General features: G+C 38.7%; 1 protein-coding gene across 1 annotated transcript; it reads right to left on the reverse strand.

Moving 5' to 3' along the window:
- Positions 1-310: 310 nt before the first annotated feature.
- On the reverse strand, positions 311-19,398 carry slco2a1 (solute carrier organic anion transporter family member 2A1). The gene is made up of 14 exons (XM_023339142.1): positions 18,953-19,398; positions 10,865-11,002; positions 10,187-10,349; positions 9,501-9,713; positions 8,253-8,351; positions 7,999-8,138; positions 7,161-7,233; positions 6,905-7,069; positions 5,742-5,943; positions 3,917-4,064; positions 2,128-2,291; positions 1,931-1,995; positions 934-1,054; positions 311-842 (listed from the first exon to the last, which is right to left on the reverse strand). The coding sequence occupies exons 1-14, from the start codon at positions 19,013-19,015 to the stop codon at positions 728-730; spliced, it is 1,869 nt and encodes a 622-aa protein (XP_023194910.1). The 5' UTR covers positions 19,016-19,398; the 3' UTR covers positions 311-727.
- Positions 19,399-22,374: the final 2,976 nt, after the last annotated feature.

The raw sequence follows: 22,374 nt of genomic DNA on the forward strand, positions 1-22,374 counted from the left end.
ACAATGTAAGCTGGCACTTTTTGAAAAAAGTGTCAGGATAAACTTGTGTTTATTTGCATGGGAATTTTCTTTTCCCATGCAAAAGAAAATTTGCATGGGATAAATATTTCCTTATTTTGAACAGTTATCTTCATGTCTCTGACCAGCTTTCCTGTTGAAGAAACTCATTCCCACAGCATGATGCAGCCACCACCATGTTCCAGCAACCTTCTGCTAACGAAGACAGATGCTGCTAGCTGATCTTAAGAGACGAATAGTTTCACAAAATCTCAAAGCAGCTTTTAAACGGACAAACAGCAAAGCACAGAACATGTTCAATGACCAGATCTGTATACAGCATGATTTAGGTGCATAATTTATTTTATTTAAAAATATAAAAGGTAGGTGTAGGTGCTTAATATCTGAAAATTCATCAAAAAGTTACATATGATTATACATGAAACCATTCTTGGTGCTGTTAATGATGTCTCAGGGTATGAGACAAATATGTAGAAAATAACTTAAATATTAAGCTATATAGTTCATTAGTTATAGAGTATGTTCCCAAAGCAAACAGAAACCCAAGTCCATTCCAACCTAACACGAACACGTAATGTTCAAAGATATTTAACAGTTTTTAATCGTGATTTCATCCTTTATTGCAGATGCAGCCTTTCAAGGAACATTCTTCCTCAAAATGTTCTAACTTCACAGCGACGCTACGAGACGAGTCTCAGCCGGATCACACTCAGAATTTGGGCTTCTTCTCCAGACTGTACTCCTGGGTCCGTGTTGCCTTCCAACCCAGGATGATCAGCAGGAAGATGCCCATGATCTTATAACCCACCTGTAAACCCAAGTATCTGTAGGGGTAAGGTAATTGATCATTAGTGAATACAATGAATACATTCAAAGTGCAGGCATACATTTCTTCAGAGTTGTAAATGTTCCCACCGGCTCCTGAAGAGGCCGTTGTCATAGTATCCGCAGCTGAACTTCGATCCGCACACGTTTTTCCACCAGATGCAAGACATATCAATGGCCATCCCAAAGAACGCTGGAGCCGGAAGCCAGGCTAACAGAGACGGAGGCAGCGTGAGTTTTGGAGGACAGCACTCAAATGGTTTGTGTTCCTGTTGCCTAAGATCAGCTAACGCACTGGGATTTAATCTGAACCCAACTCGTCTGGCCTGCAAGAACTGATGCTGCAAAATCCAACATTGACAATCAAGAAAGTACTTCAATAAATATGTTTGGGTGAGCAGCTGTGCAAAAAAACAAAAAACAAAACAAAACAACAATACATCTGACTGAAAAAGACTGAAAGGAAACCCAAACTGAGAAATATCCAAGTTTATCCAAATATACATGCAGTTGAAACCAAATATTTACACACACTGAATAAAAAGACACAAACACAATTTTCTCTCACAAACAAAAGAAAAAAACAACATATTTCGTGCCCAAAATACTAGATCCAAAGTGATATACAGTTTTAAAAGACAGTTTATGTCTTTGAGTTCAAGGATAGTAACCAAATAAAAGTCTAAAATAAAACATCCTCACCAAGTTTTCTGGCATTTAGCAAACAGAAATAATTCTGGTAATTCGAAGTAATCTAAAACAATAAACCTTGGTCTGATTTAACTTCAGAAAGTGAGAAAAAACATCTTTCTTCAGTGTATGTAAATATCGGGTTTCACCTCTATACAGTACCTTTTCTAATTCGTTGGTTATTGATATTTTAAATCAGATTATCCTAATTTATTCAGCAGCAGAAATCTGTCTTCCTCTAGCCTACATACTGACAAAATCTTATATTGATATTAAGATGAACTAGAAGCAGACTCTTACTGGGGTTTGCTTCAGCACTTAATGTCTTAAAGATCCTTTTAAATATAAAAAAAAACCCTTTTCTATCTAGTATGTAATTAGGAAAAGTAAAACTTACCTAATATTCTCATTAGTAAGAACTGAAGTCCTATAGCGAATGATTTCTCGTCAAAGGAAACACATCTGAAATGAAGAAAAAACAACTTTTAGTCAGGACAGGCCTTTTCAAGAATATATCTGTGCAACTGCAGATTTTAACTCACAGATACCAACAGATCTGTCTCTGTATGTGCCCACATCGACATATTTCTTTACCTGAGCACCATCATGTACAGTGGGTTGTGAGTGAGGCAGGCAATCAGCGAAGCTAGAGAGATGAGCAGTATGACTGGGTGGAGATAATGAAAGCAGCTGTTTGGACAAGGACCTGGCTTGGCTTGGCGCTCAGCCCCGGATACACACTTGCAGTTGGTAAATGCCTGTATTCAAAGAGAAAGTAACATTACTGTTACTAGCATTAGCTACACAGCTTTGTGTCCAAATCACTTTTATTATTAATCAAAGGCTATTTTAAATAGGTGGGTCTGTAGCCTTGATTTAAAGAAACTCAGTGTTTCAGCTGTTTTACAGTTTTGTGGAAGTTTGTTCCAGATTTGTGATGCACAGAAACTGAATGCTGCTTCTCCATGTTTGGTCCTGGTTCTGGGAATGCAGAGCAGAACCAGAACCGGAACCAGAAGACCTGAGAGGTCTGGAAGGTTACTACAACAACAGCAGATCTTTGTTGTATCTTAGTGCTAAGTCATTTAATGATTTATAAACTAATAGCAGTATTTTGAAGTCTATTCTCTGAGCTACAGGAAGCCAGTGTAAAGACTTTAGAACTGGAGTGATGTGCTCTCCGTCTTCCTGGTTTTAGTCAGAAAACCAGCAGCAGTGTTCTGGTTCAGAACACTGAACCAGATCTAGCTGGAGGATGGATTTTTTTTTTAGAAAGACTTGTGAAGACACTGTTGCAGCAATTAATCCAGCTAAACACAAATGCATAAATGAGTTTCTCTAGATCTTTTTGGAACATTAGTCCTTTGACCCTAAAAATATTCTTCAGCTGATAGAAGGCTAACTTTGTGATTGTCTTTATGTGTTGCTGAAGGTTCTGTGCCTGGAATTATGATGATTTTTGTCCCGTGTATTTAATAAGACTATCAAGAGGCAATATGAAAATGTTCAACGTTACTAAAACTTTAACTGCCAACTTATTCTGTTTTTACAGGTTCTCTCTAAGCTAAAGTATCTATGAGTGGCAGCCATGAACAAGGCAGAATGAATTCCTCAAATTCCTAGTTTCTGGACTTATGTACTTCTATTTTTCTAAGCTGAATGGTTGAATGAACTTTTTAAAAAAATTAATAATTGATCTTACATCAAAGTGTTTTGTTATTTTCTTAGAGTCAGCGGCATGTAGCTTATGGAGCAACATTTGACCAGCTTATCTGTGACTCTTTGGAGAGATTTAGAGATAAGCGTGTGTTACAAATAGTCGAGCACAAAGCTTTTCTCTTGTGCAAAACCTGATCTGAAAACAAAGGTTTTCAGATCAGGTTCTGCTTTCAAAACATGACATCAAAGACTCTGTTTGATGGAAGAATTAAGTAACATTATTGGTGTAATGTGTAATGCATTGAATTGCGCCCTTGCCTGTTTTTTGTGTTGAAAATAACTCAAACCTTTGGAGGGGAAAAAAAGTCTACAGACTTATATTTTCTCCTCCTCTTCACTAATTCACAAATTCACTTTCTATGTTGTTTTCCTGTTCAGAATTGGGGAAGGAGCCTGGATAATTTAGAGCCACCAGTTCATCTTTTCCTTTTTTTTTAATTTTTTTAGGAAGATTCAAGCATCTACAACCTGTATGATGATGCTGCATCAACAGATTTTCTTTTTGTTTGTACAACCGATTTCTTAAAAACAAAGTGTTTTGTTTTTTTTCCCCATTAGAAGAGTCGACATTTTAAATCCGTATTTTCTCACCACGTGTTTAACAGCAGCATGTTTCTATGTATAGAGATTCACAAAGAGCAGCTGAGAGAGGGTGGTGACTGACCAGGACTCTGAAGGTGTTGTTGGGGTTTATGGTGAAGTTAGTGCAGCCAGCATGGCAGGGAGAAATGTACTCAATCCCATTGGAGTCACAGACAGGTTGGAAGGCGTTCTCAGGGCAGGAGCAGCTGGCGGAGCACTTGGGCAATGACCTGTAGGGGGCAGCACAGTTCAACCAATGCACTTTAAAACAACCTAAGGTATCAGTCTTAGTAAAATGCAACACAGATATGCGTTATGGGAACAGAAATCTTGGGATTTCTTTGTCTTAATCTTATTTTCCAGTTGAAGGAAGTCTGAAAAATAAGATCACTCTGCTTTATTCAAGTACTTGTGGGTCTTTTATTTCAAGTTAAAAGCCTAGTCTGTTTCCTGCAGGATGGAATTGAGGGTATCTATATTTTTAGAATGGTTGTAAAATATGCTACTAAATTTTGTCATGCTTTTGAGATAATAAAAAAAAAATCTGATATATACAGTTGAAACCAGAAGTCTACATACAGTACAGACCAAAAGTTTGGACACACCCTTTAATTCAATGAGTTTCCTTTATTTTCATGACTATTGACATTGTAGCTTCACACTGAAGGCATCAAAACTATGAATAACACATGTGGAAATATGCACTAAACAAAAAAGTGTAAAACAACTGAAAATAGCCCTTATATTCTAGTTTCTTCAAAGTAGCAACCTTTTGCTGTGATTACTGCTTTGCACACACTCTGCATTTTCTTGATGAGCTTCAAGAGGTCGTCACCTGAAATGGTTTTCACTTCATAGGTCAACCTGCCCTGTCAGGTTAATAAGTGGGATTTATTGCCTTATAAATAGTCATGAAAATAAAGAAAACCCATTGAATTAGAAGGTGTGTCCAAACTTTTGGTCTGTACTGTACACCAAATAAAATTAGCCATTTTATTCTTTATTCTGAAGTTAAATCAGAGTAAATTTCTCCTGTTTTAGATTAGTTAGAATTATCAAAATGATTTCTATTTGCTAAATTTATCATCTCCATCAATGCCACAATAATGACAGAGTGAATAAATAAGATATTTATTTATTAATGCCTTCAACATGAGAAGTTTACACACAGAATGACTGCTGTCTCTTGAAACAATGATGATGATGTGATGGCAAGGGACATGACCCCCTGTTTCATAGAGAGGGCTCCACCCAAAAATCATTGCAAACACAAATAATGTCATTAATTAATAACATATTATTGCTAAATAGAATCACATCTCAAAAATGCTAATTATAAATGTAATAAGTGTAAATTATTCAAAGATGATCTTAAGACTTATTTGGTCTGATTTAAATTCAAACAGTGAGGAAAAAACATGTATGTGTCTTTTTATTTGAAGTATTTAAATTTCTGGTTTCAACTCTGGACCAGGTTGATATGAGCAGTCATTTAAAAAAAAAAAAAAAAGCTTGTAAAACCTGAAAGAAACACCATGTGAGGGATGTTCTGCTTCTCTTAGGTCTCCACAAACCAAAACACAATAAAGTTTTTAAATTAATGCAAACAAAAGAGCTAAGAATTCAAGATAGGCCTACATGAAATTGCAAAAAAAACCAAACTTGTAACAGTGTTAAAGATCTATCAACAAAAAAAAAATAGGATGCTGGATTTTTACAGTTTGAACTTTATATCCTTTGGTTGAGGATATTTTAATATATCAATATCAAATAATTATCTGAGCTCATAATATTTATCATAGACATTCTCCATCTTACATTTTGTGAAATCAAAAGTTTCCTAAATCTTTCAAGTGTTAACTGTACTGGCTTCGAGACATCAGACATTCGAGACATTCTGCACTCACCCGGGAGGTGCAACTGGGTAATTGACCTCAGAGACTTTCTGCGTGTCGCAGCCCATGAAGAAGAGAGGGATGGAGAGGAGCGTGGAAATGATTAGCATGATGACTGAGAAACGAGGGATGCTCTTCATGGTGAGTCCCGTCCTCCTCATGATGAAGCCACCGATGAGCATCCCCACCGCTGCAGCTGGTAGATTCAAAGACCCTGAAAAACACGAACCACTGGGTTGTTACACACGGCATAACCTTAAAATAACAGCTTTCAGTGAAATTTTAGAACTTTTGATTTGCTATTTACTTGAATCTCATAATTTTAAGTCTGTGGACATTTTCTGGATATTTCACCACTCTTTTTGGTAGAACTGGCAGACCAAGAAAGCCGTATCTGCTTCAAAATGAACATTTTCATTGAGCTATCTGGCCACAACCACAGTATGTGTGGAGAGTCAAGGTGAGACGTTCAATCTAAGAGAAATGTTCCAACTGCAGAGAGCCTTCAGCACAACTTATTAAAATATTTATGATATTATGTGGTAAAAGAAAATCCACAATAAATCCAAATTTGTGCATCTAAACCTAGTTTTAAAAAAAAATTTACGCTGTATGTTTTAATTTGATTCCTTCCTGAAAAAAATTATTTATGTGTATCAAATGATCCACATAAATAATAAAAACATTCAAATTAAAGAGTAACTATATAAATTGTATAAAATGGGCCTTAACCTAGTCTTCACGTTTTAGTGCAAATGGCGGCGCTTTCATGCAAACTTGTTTAATTCTCCAATATTTGTCTTATAACAGCATCAATGATGCCCTCCTTCAGTTTAATTTTGCTATTGGTTCCAGCGGCACAGCTTGGTTGATATCTACGTTACACCCCCGTTCAGGTATAAAATTATATCAAATTCTCCAATAACACAGAAAAAGTTGCTACAAATTTCACTAGTTGCTGTTTTGAAAAAAAAGTTGCTTGCAGGGTTTGAAAAGTCACCAAACAAAGCAACAAAGTCGGTAAGCTGGCAACAGTCCTGACCACACCCTCACCTCTCTTTGCCGCATTAGGCCAAATATTATCGGGGGCGGGATTATGCTTTCACAGGATCATTAGTTCCACTTTAACAACATTCTTACACATCAATGTACAATTCTGACTGAAACATACTTACCTACTAGCAGAGCGCCGTAGGTAACTGAAGCCCCATATTGTCTCTCCAGGAACTTGCTAAGGAAGCTAGCTAGGCCTGCTATGACTGAGGAAAAGCAGCACTGGGACAGGACCAGCAAGAGGAAGAGAGGACCCGACAGCAGGCGGAAGAACATTCTAGGAAACACTGGCCACAACACATACAGGAACACTGATTAGTAAAATGCAGCTTGGGCAGTCAGGATATGTGTCTAATATCTGGTTTATTGTGCGCTCACATTTAAGGAACTCAAGCAAAGACCCATCCTTCTCATGAAAGTTATAGTTTGAGTCAGCCTCAGTCTCCGCCATCTACAAAAGAGCAAACATAGAGGTTATGTCGGCTTTCCTTTCCCAAAGAAAGGTTATGATTATATGACCACGTTGTAATCAGTAGGTGCATCAGATGATCCGGTCTGAAACACCAGAAAACGTTAAAAAGCTGCTTTGTTTGGAGCTATTGTCTTGCAGTATGCTGACAACAGCTACAGACAGGATCTCCAGACCCAAAATTGCCTCATGTTTTCCTCAATAAGTTTTGGAAATTTTAACTTTAATTTTGGCCAGTAACAAGCACTGTAGATGGATACCCACTCATAAGTATAGTGGAGGATCAGTGATGCTGTGGGTCTGTTAAAGAAGGCCATTGGAACATAATTGGGTCAATGTTATAATAAAACCTTTTAGATAAAAATGTGTGGTACAATGTAGTTAAGTGAAAATGGCTCATGACTTTTCAGTAGAATAGTGAACCAACATCATTTTTCCTCGTAGGTATGTATTTTTCTGTGTATGTCAGATTTTCTTCATTTATTCTGTTCAACAATTGTAATAATAAAATAGTTTTGGAGTAGAATCAACTTGTAATGTCAACATACGTCCAGCAGAGGTCAGTAAGAGAACACAGACAAACTTTGACAATTTTCTAAAAAAAACCTTTTTTCCACAGCTACAGACTGTAAGATCATCACTTATATCCTTTCATTTTTAACAGAAAGATGCTTGTAAACTTCTGGCCAAATCTATATCCATCATAGCAATGCTGTAGGCACAACCTGTCTTGTCATAGTCACTTACGTTTACTTCAAAGTTCATTTGACGGGGGAAGAAAAAGTAAGGAATGGAGGAGAGGGTCAGGAAGACGGTGATGATAAGCAGACCCATCCACCAAGCCCCCACCCATTCGGGGTCGACGGGGCTCAACACCGGAAATGCATCTGAAACAAACAGAACCGACCTCTGAGTCGCTACAAAATGCAACAACGCCTTGATGAACACCCAGCCTGAATCTACATGAACTATAGGTTGTGTTTAAAAGACTTTGTCGTTACCGGAGCCGCTTCTGTTCACGTCCACGTAGAACCGAAGCATGATCGAGCCCAGCAGGTAGCCAATGGAAGGTCCAAACACAGACACTGCAAACAGGATGGCTGTGAACGAGAGGGCAGAGGTTAGAGAAAATACATTCCTCACAGGAAAGACTTTCATGCAACAAATCGGATTAAAGAAACAACATATCCTCTACAGGGCGTAGTAAGGAAAATATGTGAAAGCAATAATTCACTGCTTTGGAAAAAAGAAAGCAGTGAATTATTGTGAAGTGGAAGGAAAATTTTACATGGTTTTCAAAATTGAATGTCTTCAGTCTATGTTGAATGGATGTAGGCGTGGACACTATGGACTTAAAAATTAACAGATAACAATAAAGGTGACGATACAAACCATTTATTACTTCTTTTTTAGAGAACCGTATGGCTGCAACTGTGTGTCACAGCAATTATAGTCCCACAAACACAAATACTGCTCTTGAAAAACATTCCTTCTTTAGGACACCTGTTACATAAAGACGTGCGATTTATTTAATTAAACTGCAAATTCTAACCGCATTTAATCATATTTTCAAATTTATGGATTTCTATTGATGGTCTCATTGAACAAATAATGGAGAAAAATAGTAAAACAATTGGTCTCAACAATACTGACAGTTTTGGGGGAGTTAAATGTCACTAACAGGAATTTATTATGACAACGACAAATCAACCTGATAATTGTTGGAAATTTGTCACAATAAATGTTAATGCAATAAATGCTCAACACTAAATGGATACCTATAACTAAAATATCAACAAAAGAGACAAGATAAGAACAAGAACACTGATAATACAGCCAGAGCTAGAATGACGTTATCTAAATCAAAGCATAGTGATTGTTAGAATGACCCAGTTAAAGTTTAGACCTTTGAATGAAAAAGTGAAGAGTCATTTTAGTCTCTAGATGTGCAAAGCTAGTAAAGACATACCCCAAAAAGACTTGCAACTATAAATGCAGAGAAACATGGTTACATCAATTATTAGCTCAAATTATTTAGCTTATCATTTTTAAGAATAAACGACAAATCAATTTTCTTCCACTTCACAATTATGCACTAGTAAGTGTTGGCTTGTGGTTGTAACATCAGAAAATAGGAGGAAGTTGAAGGAGAATACATTTACAGAGCGCTGTATCAACAACATGACCCTTGGACTCATCTCCATTTACACACACTGGTCTCCTGTATATCTGAACTGCAGGTTATTCACCTATGTAGAGAGGGGAATTTTTACTTCCTGCATAATCGTCAATGTAGGAAATGCCGAAGGGCTGGATGGGCACCGACCCCACGCCGAACAGCAGCTGAGCGATGGCCATAAGTATCCACACCTGGGTGGTGTCGGCCAGGCGCCTGGTATCTTCTTGATCACATGACTCCGGGCTGGTGGCGTTGCCATGTGGTTTGCAAAGGACGTGGAACTCTGAATTGCAGTAGGCAGACACACATGGTCAAATATTGGAAGAAAGATGTAAAGAAAGAAAAATAAAAATACAAGAAGTGGTGTTTGATGACAGGAAACTGCACATTTTTAATATCCTGAATCCTCTCTGGCCCTCTGCTGAATCCAACATAATTAGTCTGAGGTAAAAATGAAAAATCAGAAAGAGGCTTCCATTACTGCTATTGAAATACCCTGAGGGTAACTTTCATCTCTGTAGCTTTTCGCATAGAGATTATGAATCTTTCTTCAGTTCATGTTAAAGTTCAACTGAAGAGGGTGAGTGAACCTTGTAGACTCTTGGCGAGTCCACTTAAAAAGCTGGTGGTGCTGTAGGCAAACCCAAAGTTGCTCTGACATGTTTGTACACTTGCGAGCTCCCTGGTCTGGACCCACTCGGCACCGACAGACGTCATGCGGCTTTGTGTTTGTTTACGCGTGCAGCTTGCTCTTACTCTGCGAAGACAAGTCGCGTGTGTAGGGCTGCGACAGAAAGTGAGGTAAGGTGAGGATCATGGCGCTGATGGCCATCAGCAGTCCACCGAAGCCAATCACACGAGGACGGTGGACCCGGCTGCCGAAGTAGCTCACAAACACAATCAGGATGCAGTTGCTGATCTTTGAAGCACAAACCAGAGAAGCAAAGCAGTCAGATCTACAACCCACACAACACAGAAAATGCAGACGTGATGAATGAAGTCTCTCTTCGAGTACACATAATCATTTGATCCATTATCGCAATGAAAACATTATTAAGGTGGCTTTGCGTAATCAAAGCATCAACTGAGCTGGAATGTTCCGGCCCTGTTTGGTCTGGTTTCATAACACAATGCTGAAAGCAAACACTCAGATAACGTCAACATGGCAAAGTGGTTTGTAACTCCTGACCGCAGGTCATTTATCGAAGACAAATTAAAAGCATATTTGAGGGATTCGTACGGAGAACATTCAGATTCTCTCATTACCCCTGACATGTGTGTCTCTCAAATACAATCTCGCCACCTGAAATATCAGGGAATGTGACGTTGTGTTGCTTGCTTGCACTTCAGTTCCTCTTTTGTCGTCAGTATCCCTGAAAGATCGCACTATCTCAGTCGTACAGCTCATGAGGAGATGCTGCTTTTGGCTCCTACCTCGTTGAGAGAGGAAATGGTTCCTGAGGAGAAGCTGCTGAGGCCGTAGCGCCTCTCGATAGTGGAGATGGTGCTCCTGAAATAGGCGCTGTAGAGCAGCTGCGAGAGCTGCAGGAAGCTGTGGCACAGGACGAACAGCTAGGACAGAGAGAGAGACAGACAGGATGTTGCTAGAGTCTCTATATTGTGGTTAAAAAATTAGTAATGCTGTCATAGTCAGAGAGACAGGAAGAGAAGACCTCTGTCTGTCTGGAACCTGGAGCTATCAAAAACAGCTTAGTGCACAAAGAAGTTCAGTGACTACAAAGTGTTGAGGTTCTGCTGCTTCAAAGGAGGCTCAAATAATCAGAGAGTTGTGTAAGGATCCCAGTCGCCCGCTGGTTGGACTCGCAGGGATTTGGAAAAGGAGCCACGATCTGCTCTGAGGGCTTCAGAGCACCGTCTCAGTGACGCTCAAGATATGTGAGGAGATTTAGAGGAGAATTTGCAATGAAAACAGGGATAAATCTCAGATTTCATCTTTGTTTAGCAAACTGCCAGGTGGACAATGGGAGAATAAACTAGGCAGCTCCTGCAGAACAGTTAATTCCCCCATTAAAACTCGTCTTTCTGGTTTGTGAGCACGCACAATACATGCTTGTACAGTGTTGCCAATATTTCATCCTCGTTTCCTATCAAGCAGCCTTCGCTTGTCTGAGTGTTTCAACAGGACCTAGTTGCTGGTTGAGGCAAAGACTGTCTTTTGTTCGAGATCGAGATCATGACAAAAAGTTCAAATCCGACCTCAAACCCACTTCAGTCTTTGCTGTCTCAGTTTCACACATATTCCATGAAACATCTCTTTTGCCACTGAGAAATTACCTAGTGCTTAATAAAACAACAAACAAAAAGGCTATTATACTTCATGTCACAATGTTAGATTGATATGAGATATTATTTGCACTTCCTGATGAAGAAACTTAAAGCAACAAGTTAAGCAAACAGAGGAAATGGTCAGCTTTCCACATAATTTGGTACACACACACACACACACACACAGTCTGGCACAGAACACATGCAGGATGTGCTGCCTATAGGGAGGATCCAAAAGAAGAAAACCAGACTACATGCCAATAAATTAGGAATATTTTCATCAAAGGCAATTAATCAGCAATTTAATCCAAAAAGAAAACAAACCCTTCACATTTGAAGTGTTAGTTGTCTTTGCTGATTATGGGTTGAAGTTTATAAGAAGATTAGACTGCTACATCAGACCAAATAAAAATGGACAGAAGACCACTATCAGATCCACAGGCTGTTAGCCTCCATGCTACGCCGCATTGATGCAGTTTTTCATCCAAAAGCAGCCCTGACCAAGAACTCAGTGGAAACATTTCTGTACCATATCTAACATTTTGTCATCAAATCTGGCAGAAATAAATTCTAGAAATGGTTTTACTCTGTATGCGATTAATCTATTTAATAGGGCTGTGACAATTAACAATTATTTTAGTAAATGATTAGTCAATTATTCTGACAATTAATCAAATTTAAAAATGCCACAGATTTGCAGATTTTTAAAAAACTGCTTAAGCCTTTTGGATATATTAGAAACATAAAAATTGGCAAATAAATAATTCAATTCCTTTCATAAATAAGAAAAGAAACATTTTATTGCCTGGAATAGCAACAACATCACAGTAAAACTGAACTCTACCACCTGAGGAGTTTGGTTAAAACATATTTACAGACAACAGTAGTTTTATCCTAATTACAAAATGTATCTATTTTTTTGGAGAGTTTTGACTTAATTACTGCTTTGAATGTGTTTTTTTCTTTTACTAAAGGACAATTAATTGATTACTAATTAAGTTGACAATTATTTAAATAATCGATTAATCGCGATGAATCATTTCAGTCCAACTGAAACTTTCATGTAAAACTGAAAAACAGGAACAATTGAACTTTTTACTCATGTTCTTATTTGTTGAGATGTACTTGCATAAATACAGCGAACTCAGTGCATTTTGTCGACAGTCGTCCTTCTTGAACACACTGTCAGGATGACATTGTCCTCGACTTCAACCTGCTGAGAAGGGAAGAATCGCAGGAAGTTCCCAGGACGTTTTCTATCACTTTGATTTAAGAGAGCGAGCTGATGTCACAGATTTATATTTATTGTTGTTTTGTTCTTTTTTTTTTTTCGTAACAAAAAACCTTGAGCTACTTCTTTAAAAACTGCAACAAAGACAAAGCAGCATGTGAGGTGAGGATCGCCTCCCTTTTATTGTGAGCAAACGGGTTGGCCGCACAAAGGCCTGCTGAACACAACAAAGCAGCAGCATCTCAGATTCAAAGGTAACAGTTACGTTAGCAACAATAGCTCGGCTCCATATCAGAAGCTCCCGTTTTAAACTGGGGAATGTAACATGTTGACTCTGCGATAGTCATCACAAAATTTGAGACGGATGAAATCTCTTTTGACATTTATCGTTTGAGATTTCATCTGATGGCACATTGACGGTGCATCTGGGTGGGTACTGGTGTCTTTGATTCAACTACATCAGCCCTCATATCATCACACTGTTTCTGACCGAGCCGGCGATAAGAAAGCAATCCAAATGATATTTGCAAACCCGTGTGCTGTCCTTCACCGTAACTCCTCCTAAAGGATGTTCCCGAAGATTCTGCTGCACTTCTGCGTCTTCTACATGTTTTAAGGGAAGTGCTTCTTTCGCTAGTTATGCGCTACTCAGAGGAAACTACAGAATCTCAGAAAATTTCATAAGTGTTGAACCGCCTGCTTATTGAGAGATTGGTGATCAGTCAATGGATACATGTGAAGCTGATTTTATCCACTGACCTTAGCTACCTTTACAAATCCCTGAAGGTCTTTTATTCTTTTTGTTCTCACTTCCACATATGTGCAGTTAACAACAGTCACCCCACTGTTGCCAACTTGGCAACTTTGTTGGTACATTTAGCGACTTCTCAGACAAAAAAGATCAGCATCGACCAAAATTAGAATCAGCAGGTCAGACTTTTTAAAGATTGGCCAGAAAACATCAATTGCAGCGTTTTGCAAATAAATTTTGCAAAAAACTCAATTCTGATCTCATGCAAGCAGAGTCCCTTCAGGTTTGCTGTGTACTACCAACGAGACGTCTAACGCCGTTCTTTCAATTTCTCGTCAGTCTTCCATTAAAGATTTGTGGCTGGGTTTCCTGCCATCAAGTTCTCCTACATGAGCTGTGGAAATAGACTGAAGCCTGTACTTGCAGCTTGACAAAACGTAAACAAGGCATTGTAGTTGAGCGTGACATCAACACAAAACGTTTCGGTTAAATTGTTGCCTTTCCACAGTGCTAGCAGTTCGTACAATGAACCACTGCATTCTGCTTTTATTTACATTTACACAGGTGTATCGATTTCTTTGGAAACACTTTTTAAAGGTTGCCAAGTGTGAGATATTTGATGATGAGGTCACCACCCATCACGATTTACATGAACGCAAAAGTTGCTACGCTTCAGAACAATTGCGTCAAATCTGACTGAATTTCCCTCTCAGTTAGCCAGAAGGGGGGAAAAAACCACACATAAGAAGGCTTACAAGATGGCCTATGTTGCTCAAGAGCAGGAGTGGAGTTGTCCAGGTGGAAATTTTTAAAGACTAGCCTCCAGCTTCAGGGGTTAAAGGCTCCGACTTGAGTGCAGACAAGGTGTAGCCAGCAGAAATAGTTCAAAGAGGAGAAGAGTACATAAACAAACCAGGTGCTCTCACGAACCTGAGCAAAAAGAAAGTAAAGGCTTTTACAGTTCTGCTTGGACATGCGCCAAGAGAAAGATGAATGGATACGAGTAGTTTGTGTCACCTTTGTTGTCCGATTGTACAGTATTTGCATTCAACGTCTTGTTTGCTGCAATAGGAGTTCTGTCGTTCAAGCGGCTGATGCCATCTCATCACTTAAATGAGACAAATCGCCTGCTATTTGGTCTGGTTGTTTTGAACTACTCCCATTATCTAAATACACCACCACAGGGCTTGGAAGGGGATGCATGCCAAGTGTGTAAAAGCAAAAGTTCAGAAGGAACACCCAACATGACTGACAAGATCATGACCCTCTGCTGACCCTCGCTGTTTCACTGACTTCCCATCCACCCACGTGTATACATCACTGCTTCAACAGAGGGTTCCTTCGAGCACAGAACCTGATACGGCAGGAGGGATAACCAAACATGAAAAACTGTCAGATGTAGTCAAAGACTTCAGCTTTAAATGGTCTCTTCTTCTGGAGATAGAACTGTTTCTATTGTCTAAAAAAGCCTCAAATCAAAGGTGTTGCTTGGAGATGAGTCATTTCTTTATCACGTTTTGAAAGTAAGAAGCAGTGTGCAAAACAAACCTTTGCCTCATTACCCAGAGTCCTGGAACGCAGGGTTTCTCATCCATTGTTGCAATACAATGACCAAAAAAAAAAAAGAAACTCCTTTGGGCACATAATGGATGTAGATACATGTCTCCCTCCGGTTAGTTCTCAAAGACTGTAGTAATACAAACGGAGGCGCACAAAATTTCCCCAAAATGGACATGGATGCTCCTGTTGAACACAGAAACATATTTGTCTTGACTGAGGAGATTCGGTTCTTATTGGAATTAGATAAAACAAAGCTGTCAACATTTCCCTTTGGTTAAAGCTATTAGAAGACGACTGAAATTCCACAGATACAAAAGCTACTTCTCCTGGTTTTGTACAGCTGGATCTTATGGAGGCCCATTTCTGCCACTTTGACGGACATAAAGAAAAATCTTGCCTCGTGTTTACGCGATTTAATGAAACCTTTTTTTTTTTTTTTACAACCACAACTCATAATTACTAGACATAAAAATCATAATTATGAGCTGTATCCACAATTATCAAGATCACTAATTTTTTAGTGACTTTGGGCTTTTTATGGTCTGGAAAGAAAACCCTGCTCACTAACTGGTGAGCTTCAGGCCGTGGTCTTGTTGAAACACCCATTCAAGGGAATTTCCTGTTTGACAGATAGCAACATGATGTTTTCAAGCATTTTAATACAGTCATTCTGATGTGCAATGACTATAACATAACTAATAAACATCTCCACAGCCTGATTCCTGAGTATCATGCTTCACATTGAACCTTGACTGGCAATCTTTCTGCAGCCATCTAGAGCTAAAAAGAACTGTTTTGGATTTCTCCAAACAACAAAACAAGTTGTTCTGATTTTAACTTCTTCGTGTATTTTTCGTCACCACTAGGACATCACGAGAGCATGTCGCCAATGATGCGCCTTCACATTGGCGTCATATAATTGGTTCGCAAGTAATTATGGGCGTTTCTTGATCAGCCCGTGTCGATCCAATATTTACATTAGATATTGGTGCGATATCAACCAAAAAAGAAGTATCAGATTACATCGGTCTGCATCTAAGAGTTAGCATTTAGTCTGCCTGGAGCGCGCGAAGATCAATTGGTTAATGATAAACGGTGAGTTGTTCTCATGCCGATTATCGTTGACTGTTGTAATATTACATGATCAAGCATTTTCTAACATTCCACTCTTCAAAATAAGTAATGAAAGTATGTATGATTTGTGCTGATACATCAGGTCAATATTGACATCGGCCATTACTCAAAGATAGGTATTGGTATGATTGTTGGCTGTATATTTTGTTCCATTGGGATGGTTTTCCATTATATTTCATATTTCTGGTTTTGACTTTCTTTTAAAGATACGTTTACTTAAGCAGCCAATCATTTTTCGGCACTTGTTTTTATGTTCCCCACTCTCCAATAAACTTTTTTTGACAACAGTTTTTTCACACAATGAACTTCACTTATCCAACTCTGCACTGCTATCACTTGAACAATCCCTCTTTCAAATAATGACTCGATAAATCACAGATTAGCAGCATAGAGGGTATGGCTGTCAGTTTGTTTAGTTTTCTGTTACTCTGTTACACCTGCTATTTTCTTTTTTTTCTCTCTCTCTCTTGCTCTCGGTGAAGGCGGATGCTTTTTTCCTCTGCTCCCTCCCTGCCCATGCCTGACCTGCTTGCTCTGCTTTTGTCCTGTCTTTTTTTGGAGCCTTTCTTTGCACATCCTCCAAATCTACAAATTATGGATCTGGTCAACCGGTCTCTCAATGCAATTGATCACATTTTCTCGACGAGAAGACTGGGCACAGGAGGTCCCTCTTGTCCTGCGGGGACACACCTGGCGGGATACACCCTGGATTTATTCATGATAACAGGATTTTTGCTGTTTGGTGCTTGCGGATACCTGGCTTATTCACAAATTTGTGATGGACTTGGCCGAACTAGCGAACACTCAGACTGTTGGTGTGGACAGAGACGCAAGCTGGATGCGAGTCTTGCTGAGACTCGCAGCCCAGCTGAGGACTCAAAACTCACTAACGGGATGGAATCGATCTTGGAGAAGTTGTTAGTTTTGGTTGAGTGAAACGACTTTGGACGATTGGGAACTGAGATGTATCGGTGAGACTTTAGGGAAGATTGAAATTTATAATCTACCCGACCTAAAACATTCTATATCTGAATTGGCTTTCCCCGTGTTGCCTTGGAAGGGCTGCATATTTCCAATCTCCTTGAAGATATGTAAACATATCGCTCCTTCCCACCTCACCCCCTCCTGTTATCCATGCAGCTGTGGAGCCAAGCGCTCCCAAGGCCACACCTTGATAACATCTTATCGGACTTCTGCTGGGAGGCTGAGCAACGTGGTTTCATGGCCCTGTGATGTCACTGCCTTCATTCATGTCTTTGTTTTGCCCTTTGTTTTGTCTGAATGTTGCCATGTGCCCTAATGTGTCCTTTCCTCTTTTTTTATCTCATGTTTTTAGAAACTGTGGAGTTTTTAACCCAGAAAAGGAATTAGAACAAACTTGGAATCCAGAGACTCTAGTTTATTAGTCACCCTTTAGCTTATTTTTAGAAACTGTACTCACTATTTAGATGCAGAGAGATTCCTAGTATTGCAACCCAGAAAGGGAATTAGAACGAACTTAGAATCCAGAAGAAAATTCTTCCAGAGCAGGAACATTTAGTTTTTATTATTACTTAGAAACTGTGGAGTATTCATTACTTTTACAAATTTAAAGCACACTTAGAAAGTCCAGAGAATACTTATACTTATCTAGCATCCCAGATGTCCAGAAGACACTAACTTACACTTATTTAGCAACCAGAACAGGGATTAGAACTTGGAATCCAGAAAAAACTACCTTAGCAACTACTTTTGAGAATCCTATTCTTCCAAACCAGAAAAGGAATTAGGCCAGATGATACTTATACTTACCTACCAACCCTGACTAGGAGTATCTAGTTTATTTACTTTGGATCAACATTATTAGCTTTTTCTTCTCTTGCTCTTTCCTTTGGTTTGTTATTTTATTTGTATTTCCTTTTAATTCCTGTAAAGCACTTTGTATTGACTTGCTGCTGAAAATGTGCTGCATAAATAAAATTACCTTTACTTTTTACCTTTACCTTCAGAGATCACTGGGCGTGGTGGTTGCCAGGCCAGCAGGGTAGAAATATTAATCTGTTTCAAGATACTGGACCCTAATTATTTTGAGCACAAATGTAATTTACTAAGATAATATATCATACATAGGAGATAACATCGTCATATTTTCGAGATATGGAAGTCAGAATTATGGCCAATGCAACTTCTAATAAGGGTCAGAATTATGATTGAGCTCTCTCATTGTTACTCTTTTTTTTTAGCCCAGTGGAGTAAATGTAGTCTTTTTTTAAAGTAACATTTATTTTAAAACCCAGGTCTTTGTGACAGACAAATTCAAAAGATAAACTGGATTTAAACAACTTTCTATGAGATCGTTGTTGAGGAAAAAACACAACATTGCTCTTGTTACCGAGTGTCAGAGACGCTCAGGTCGGTCTCAAAAGGTTTATGAAGGGAAACGTGAGCCGATAAGCCTATCGGCTGCAGTATAGACTTTGCCTCTGTTGAATTGTGCAATTCTCATACGAAATAAAAATGCTCAACAATTACATAAACAACGAGCGCGAGGCGACTTTTTAACGGCAACCTCGACTCTTACCTTTATACTGCAGCATGGCGTCCTGTTGGTCTTTCTGGTGTTTATGGGGAAATTTATCTCCATTGTGTCCCCGCGCCGTCAGAGTAGGAAGCAGAGGTGCGTGTCCCTCGTTGCTGGCTGACTTCTACCTCCACCGGTGAGCTGGGAGGCTTCTTAAAGGCTGCTGGTGATGTAACTGGACTCACGCCGAAGCTCCACGCCAGTTGTTTTTTTTTTTCTCCCCCCCCCCAACAAAGTGATGATCAGGGAACAGACCGTCTCGCGCGCACTTCCCTTGGCTTACTCACGCGCGCTCACCTGGGTAAACCTGAGGCGCCTGAAGGCGTTTTTATCAGACGGTCACCGTTACTCACCCGGCGGATAACGGTTGTTATTTGAACGAAAACAGAGAGAAAACGAGGAGCGCTTTTTAATTTAAAGCGAGGTTTGGTCCTCTGACTGAACCCCTGCTTTGGTCCCCCTCTCCCTGGCAGCTAAAACGGGCTTAATGCTTCATTAATTGCGGTATGCGGCTCCCTTGGCCGTTTCGGTCTGGAGCTAATGAGAACAAACAATTCAGAGAGAAGCTCAGAAACACTTATGAAGTGTCAGATTAGCTGGGAAACTCTTAATGTTACCTCAAACGAACGCTTCAGTATATGTGAGCGCAGACAATTATCTCTTGTAAAAACTGTTTATCTGAAGTTCAAACTCACTTTGGTTCCTGTTTGTGCCTCATGTAGAGATAATGGTTTAGCTTTTGGTAGGAGGCTTTTCCCATCAGAAATCATGCGGAGAGAAAAGAAGTGATTTTGATCGTTTTAAAATATTAAATGGAAACTAAAAGTTGTTCATCTTTTCAGTTTTCATAAACAATTGAGCAAAAAAAAATTGCAATGGGTTTAATTTTTTAGTACCTTTTCTGGGCTCTATATCCACGCTCAACGATTTAAAAAAAAAGCAACAATATAATTGTTTTTACATCCAATTTATCAGTGTTCACACGCCTCATAATTGTAGATGGTTAAAATGGACGGGTGAGATTTGTGTACGATGGTTAATCTATTCTGTGGTTAAACATGCCATAAAGTACGTTATACAGATTATTCTAGTTTGTCAGATTAAAAGTACCTTTTGAAAACTGAAGTCGGTGTTAAAACATATTTTTTCATGAAGTGCATTTTTGAATGTAAAATGCTTCAAATGTTTTTCTATTGGTGTTTCTAATCGTAAATGTCCTGCTTCCATTAGCTGAAAATCATTTGAACAGAAAATCAAACAGAAATGAAGACTTGAAAAAGTCCGTTTGTTTTGAATTAATTTATAGGCTATAATGTTTAATGAATTTAAACATTATAGCCGACCTACTTACAGAAATAAATTAACTTTTCAATGATTTTATAGAATATGATTACACCTTACAACAGCGCCTCCTGTAGTACAATAGTTCCAAACTCACCTATCTGTGAAGTGATATTAAGACACGCACTTTCCAAAAATAGTAAAACAGTGTCAAAGGAGCATAAAAAATTTTTCTATTTATTTTTAAAAAGGGTAAAGCATCAACCAAACCCTCATGAATTACTAACCAGCTTATTGGATGTTTTCCACGTGTATTTTAATGATTCTCTTTGATCCCGACCTCCTGCTCTTTGAAGTTGGAAGCTAATCTTTAGCTTGTCTCACAGATTCTCTATCAGATTTAAGGTAGGACTCCAATTAGAAGAAAGAACATGGCAAAATGAAAAGATAACTTTAAACAAATCTGTCAGGGGTATGAATGATTTAGGGCTTAACTATATACATGAGGGTACAAAAAGGCTCTACTGAAATAGGCTTTGCTAAATGTGCAAGCAATGACACAAGGGCAATGTCACAAAATGATGTTGAAGCTGTGGTGGTTAAGGTAAATGCAACTTTTTCTCAAGGCTTCCTCTAACCAATAGTGAACAGATTTTTACCTTGGGCCAATGAAAATGCCTCTGTCTGTCTGTCTGTCTGTCCCTTCCATCAACAAATCTCAGTGTTTCAAAATACTGAGATTTTCTGATTTCATCCTTTCAATCAGCTCTTCCAAAACATCTTGCAGTTGTGCTGGTAAGGAGTCCTGAGCACAAAAGAAATCAGTCATGTTTGGTCTGGTTTCAGGTTTTCCTCTAAAGAAAACTGTTCTTTGTAGGCAAAAAGCACACATCTTAATGTCTTTGTAAAATGGTAGTTGTGTTTTTAAGCCTCTCATTGCTCAACATCTTCATTGTTCGTTGTAATTTACCCTACCTTCTGGAACCATCAAATTATTATGTATAAAAATGTATTCATCTACATGTCGATACCCAGTAATCGTTGCAGGGTCGCGGTTACTGGACGAGGTCCAACCAGGACAGGACTCCGGTTCATCATGGGACAACGCTGAGAGACACACACAAACGCACACACCCACACCCACACACACACACACACAGAAACTGAAGGGGAATTTAGAGAGCAGGTAAACCAGCAGGCATGTTTTTGGACAGATGAACCCCTGGAATATCTTGCTAGCAGCTGTGCACCCCATTTATAAAAAACACAAATATAATAAATATTTCAGATTTTAACACTTATTGACCTGAATCAAAACAATCACAGAATAAGGAATAAGAGGATTAACAATAACATTTCTCATCATACACATCATCATCACTTCATCACTAACCAAATCCTTTTGATAGAATTTTGGTTTCTACTTGGTGAAAGTAATGTAGCTGTAAAGCGCTTTACACCTTGTTCCAAATTATTATGCAAGTGATATTTTCTCAGATTTTCTAAAATGGTCAATACAAATGATGGTCAGTATAATTTTCAAGTCATGAACTATTACAGTATAAATCTAATTTTACTGAACAAAACAGTATTTTTTTTTTCAAAAATAGAAAACTCAAAACTGTTGCAATTTATTTTGCACAGCAGATTTTCTAAACATTTTATGGCTTATAAAGAACTGCAAACAGTCATTCTTTGAATGTGCAGCATTAAGTGGTCACATGTACTAAACTCAAAAGCTGTTTCAATCAAAAACATCTCAACAGACCAAGTTATATGTTAACATAGGACCTTCTTTGATATCACAGCACAATTCTAGATCCATTGAACTTGTGAGTTTGTGGAAAGTTTCTGCTTGAATTTCTCTGCAGGATGTCAGAAAACCTTCCCAGAGCTGCTGGTTTGATATGAACTGGATTCAGATCTTCTGCTTGAGGAAACTCCAAAGGTTCTCAAGAGGGTTGAAGTCAGAGGTCAGAGGAGGATGGTGACCACACCATGAGTTTCTCCCCTTTTATGCCCATAGCAGCCAATGACACAGTGGTATTGCTTACAGCATTCATTGTCATGCATGAAAATGATTTTGCTACTGATTTGGCTCTTTTTTGGGAAGAAGGAAAGTGATCAGTCAGAAAGTCCAT

Source organism: Xiphophorus maculatus, chromosome 9 (assembly GCF_002775205.1).
Source record: "Xiphophorus maculatus strain JP 163 A chromosome 9, X_maculatus-5.0-male, whole genome shotgun sequence".
NCBI classification, from domain to species: Eukaryota; Metazoa; Chordata; class Actinopteri; order Cyprinodontiformes; family Poeciliidae; genus Xiphophorus; species Xiphophorus maculatus.

Coding starts and splice junctions, on each gene's coding strand:
- slco2a1 (XM_023339142.1), bottom strand. CDS start 19,015: ATGGAGATAAATTTCCCCATAAACACCAGAAAGACCAACAGGACGCCA. Junction 10,350..10,864: donor CCATTTCCTCTCTCAACGAG/GTAGGAGCCAAA, acceptor TGTGCTTCAAAG/ATCAGCAACTGCATCCTGAT. Junction 2,292..3,916: donor ACAACACCTTCAGAGTCCTG/GTCAGTCACCAC, acceptor CTTTGAATACAG/GCATTTACCAACTGCAAGTG.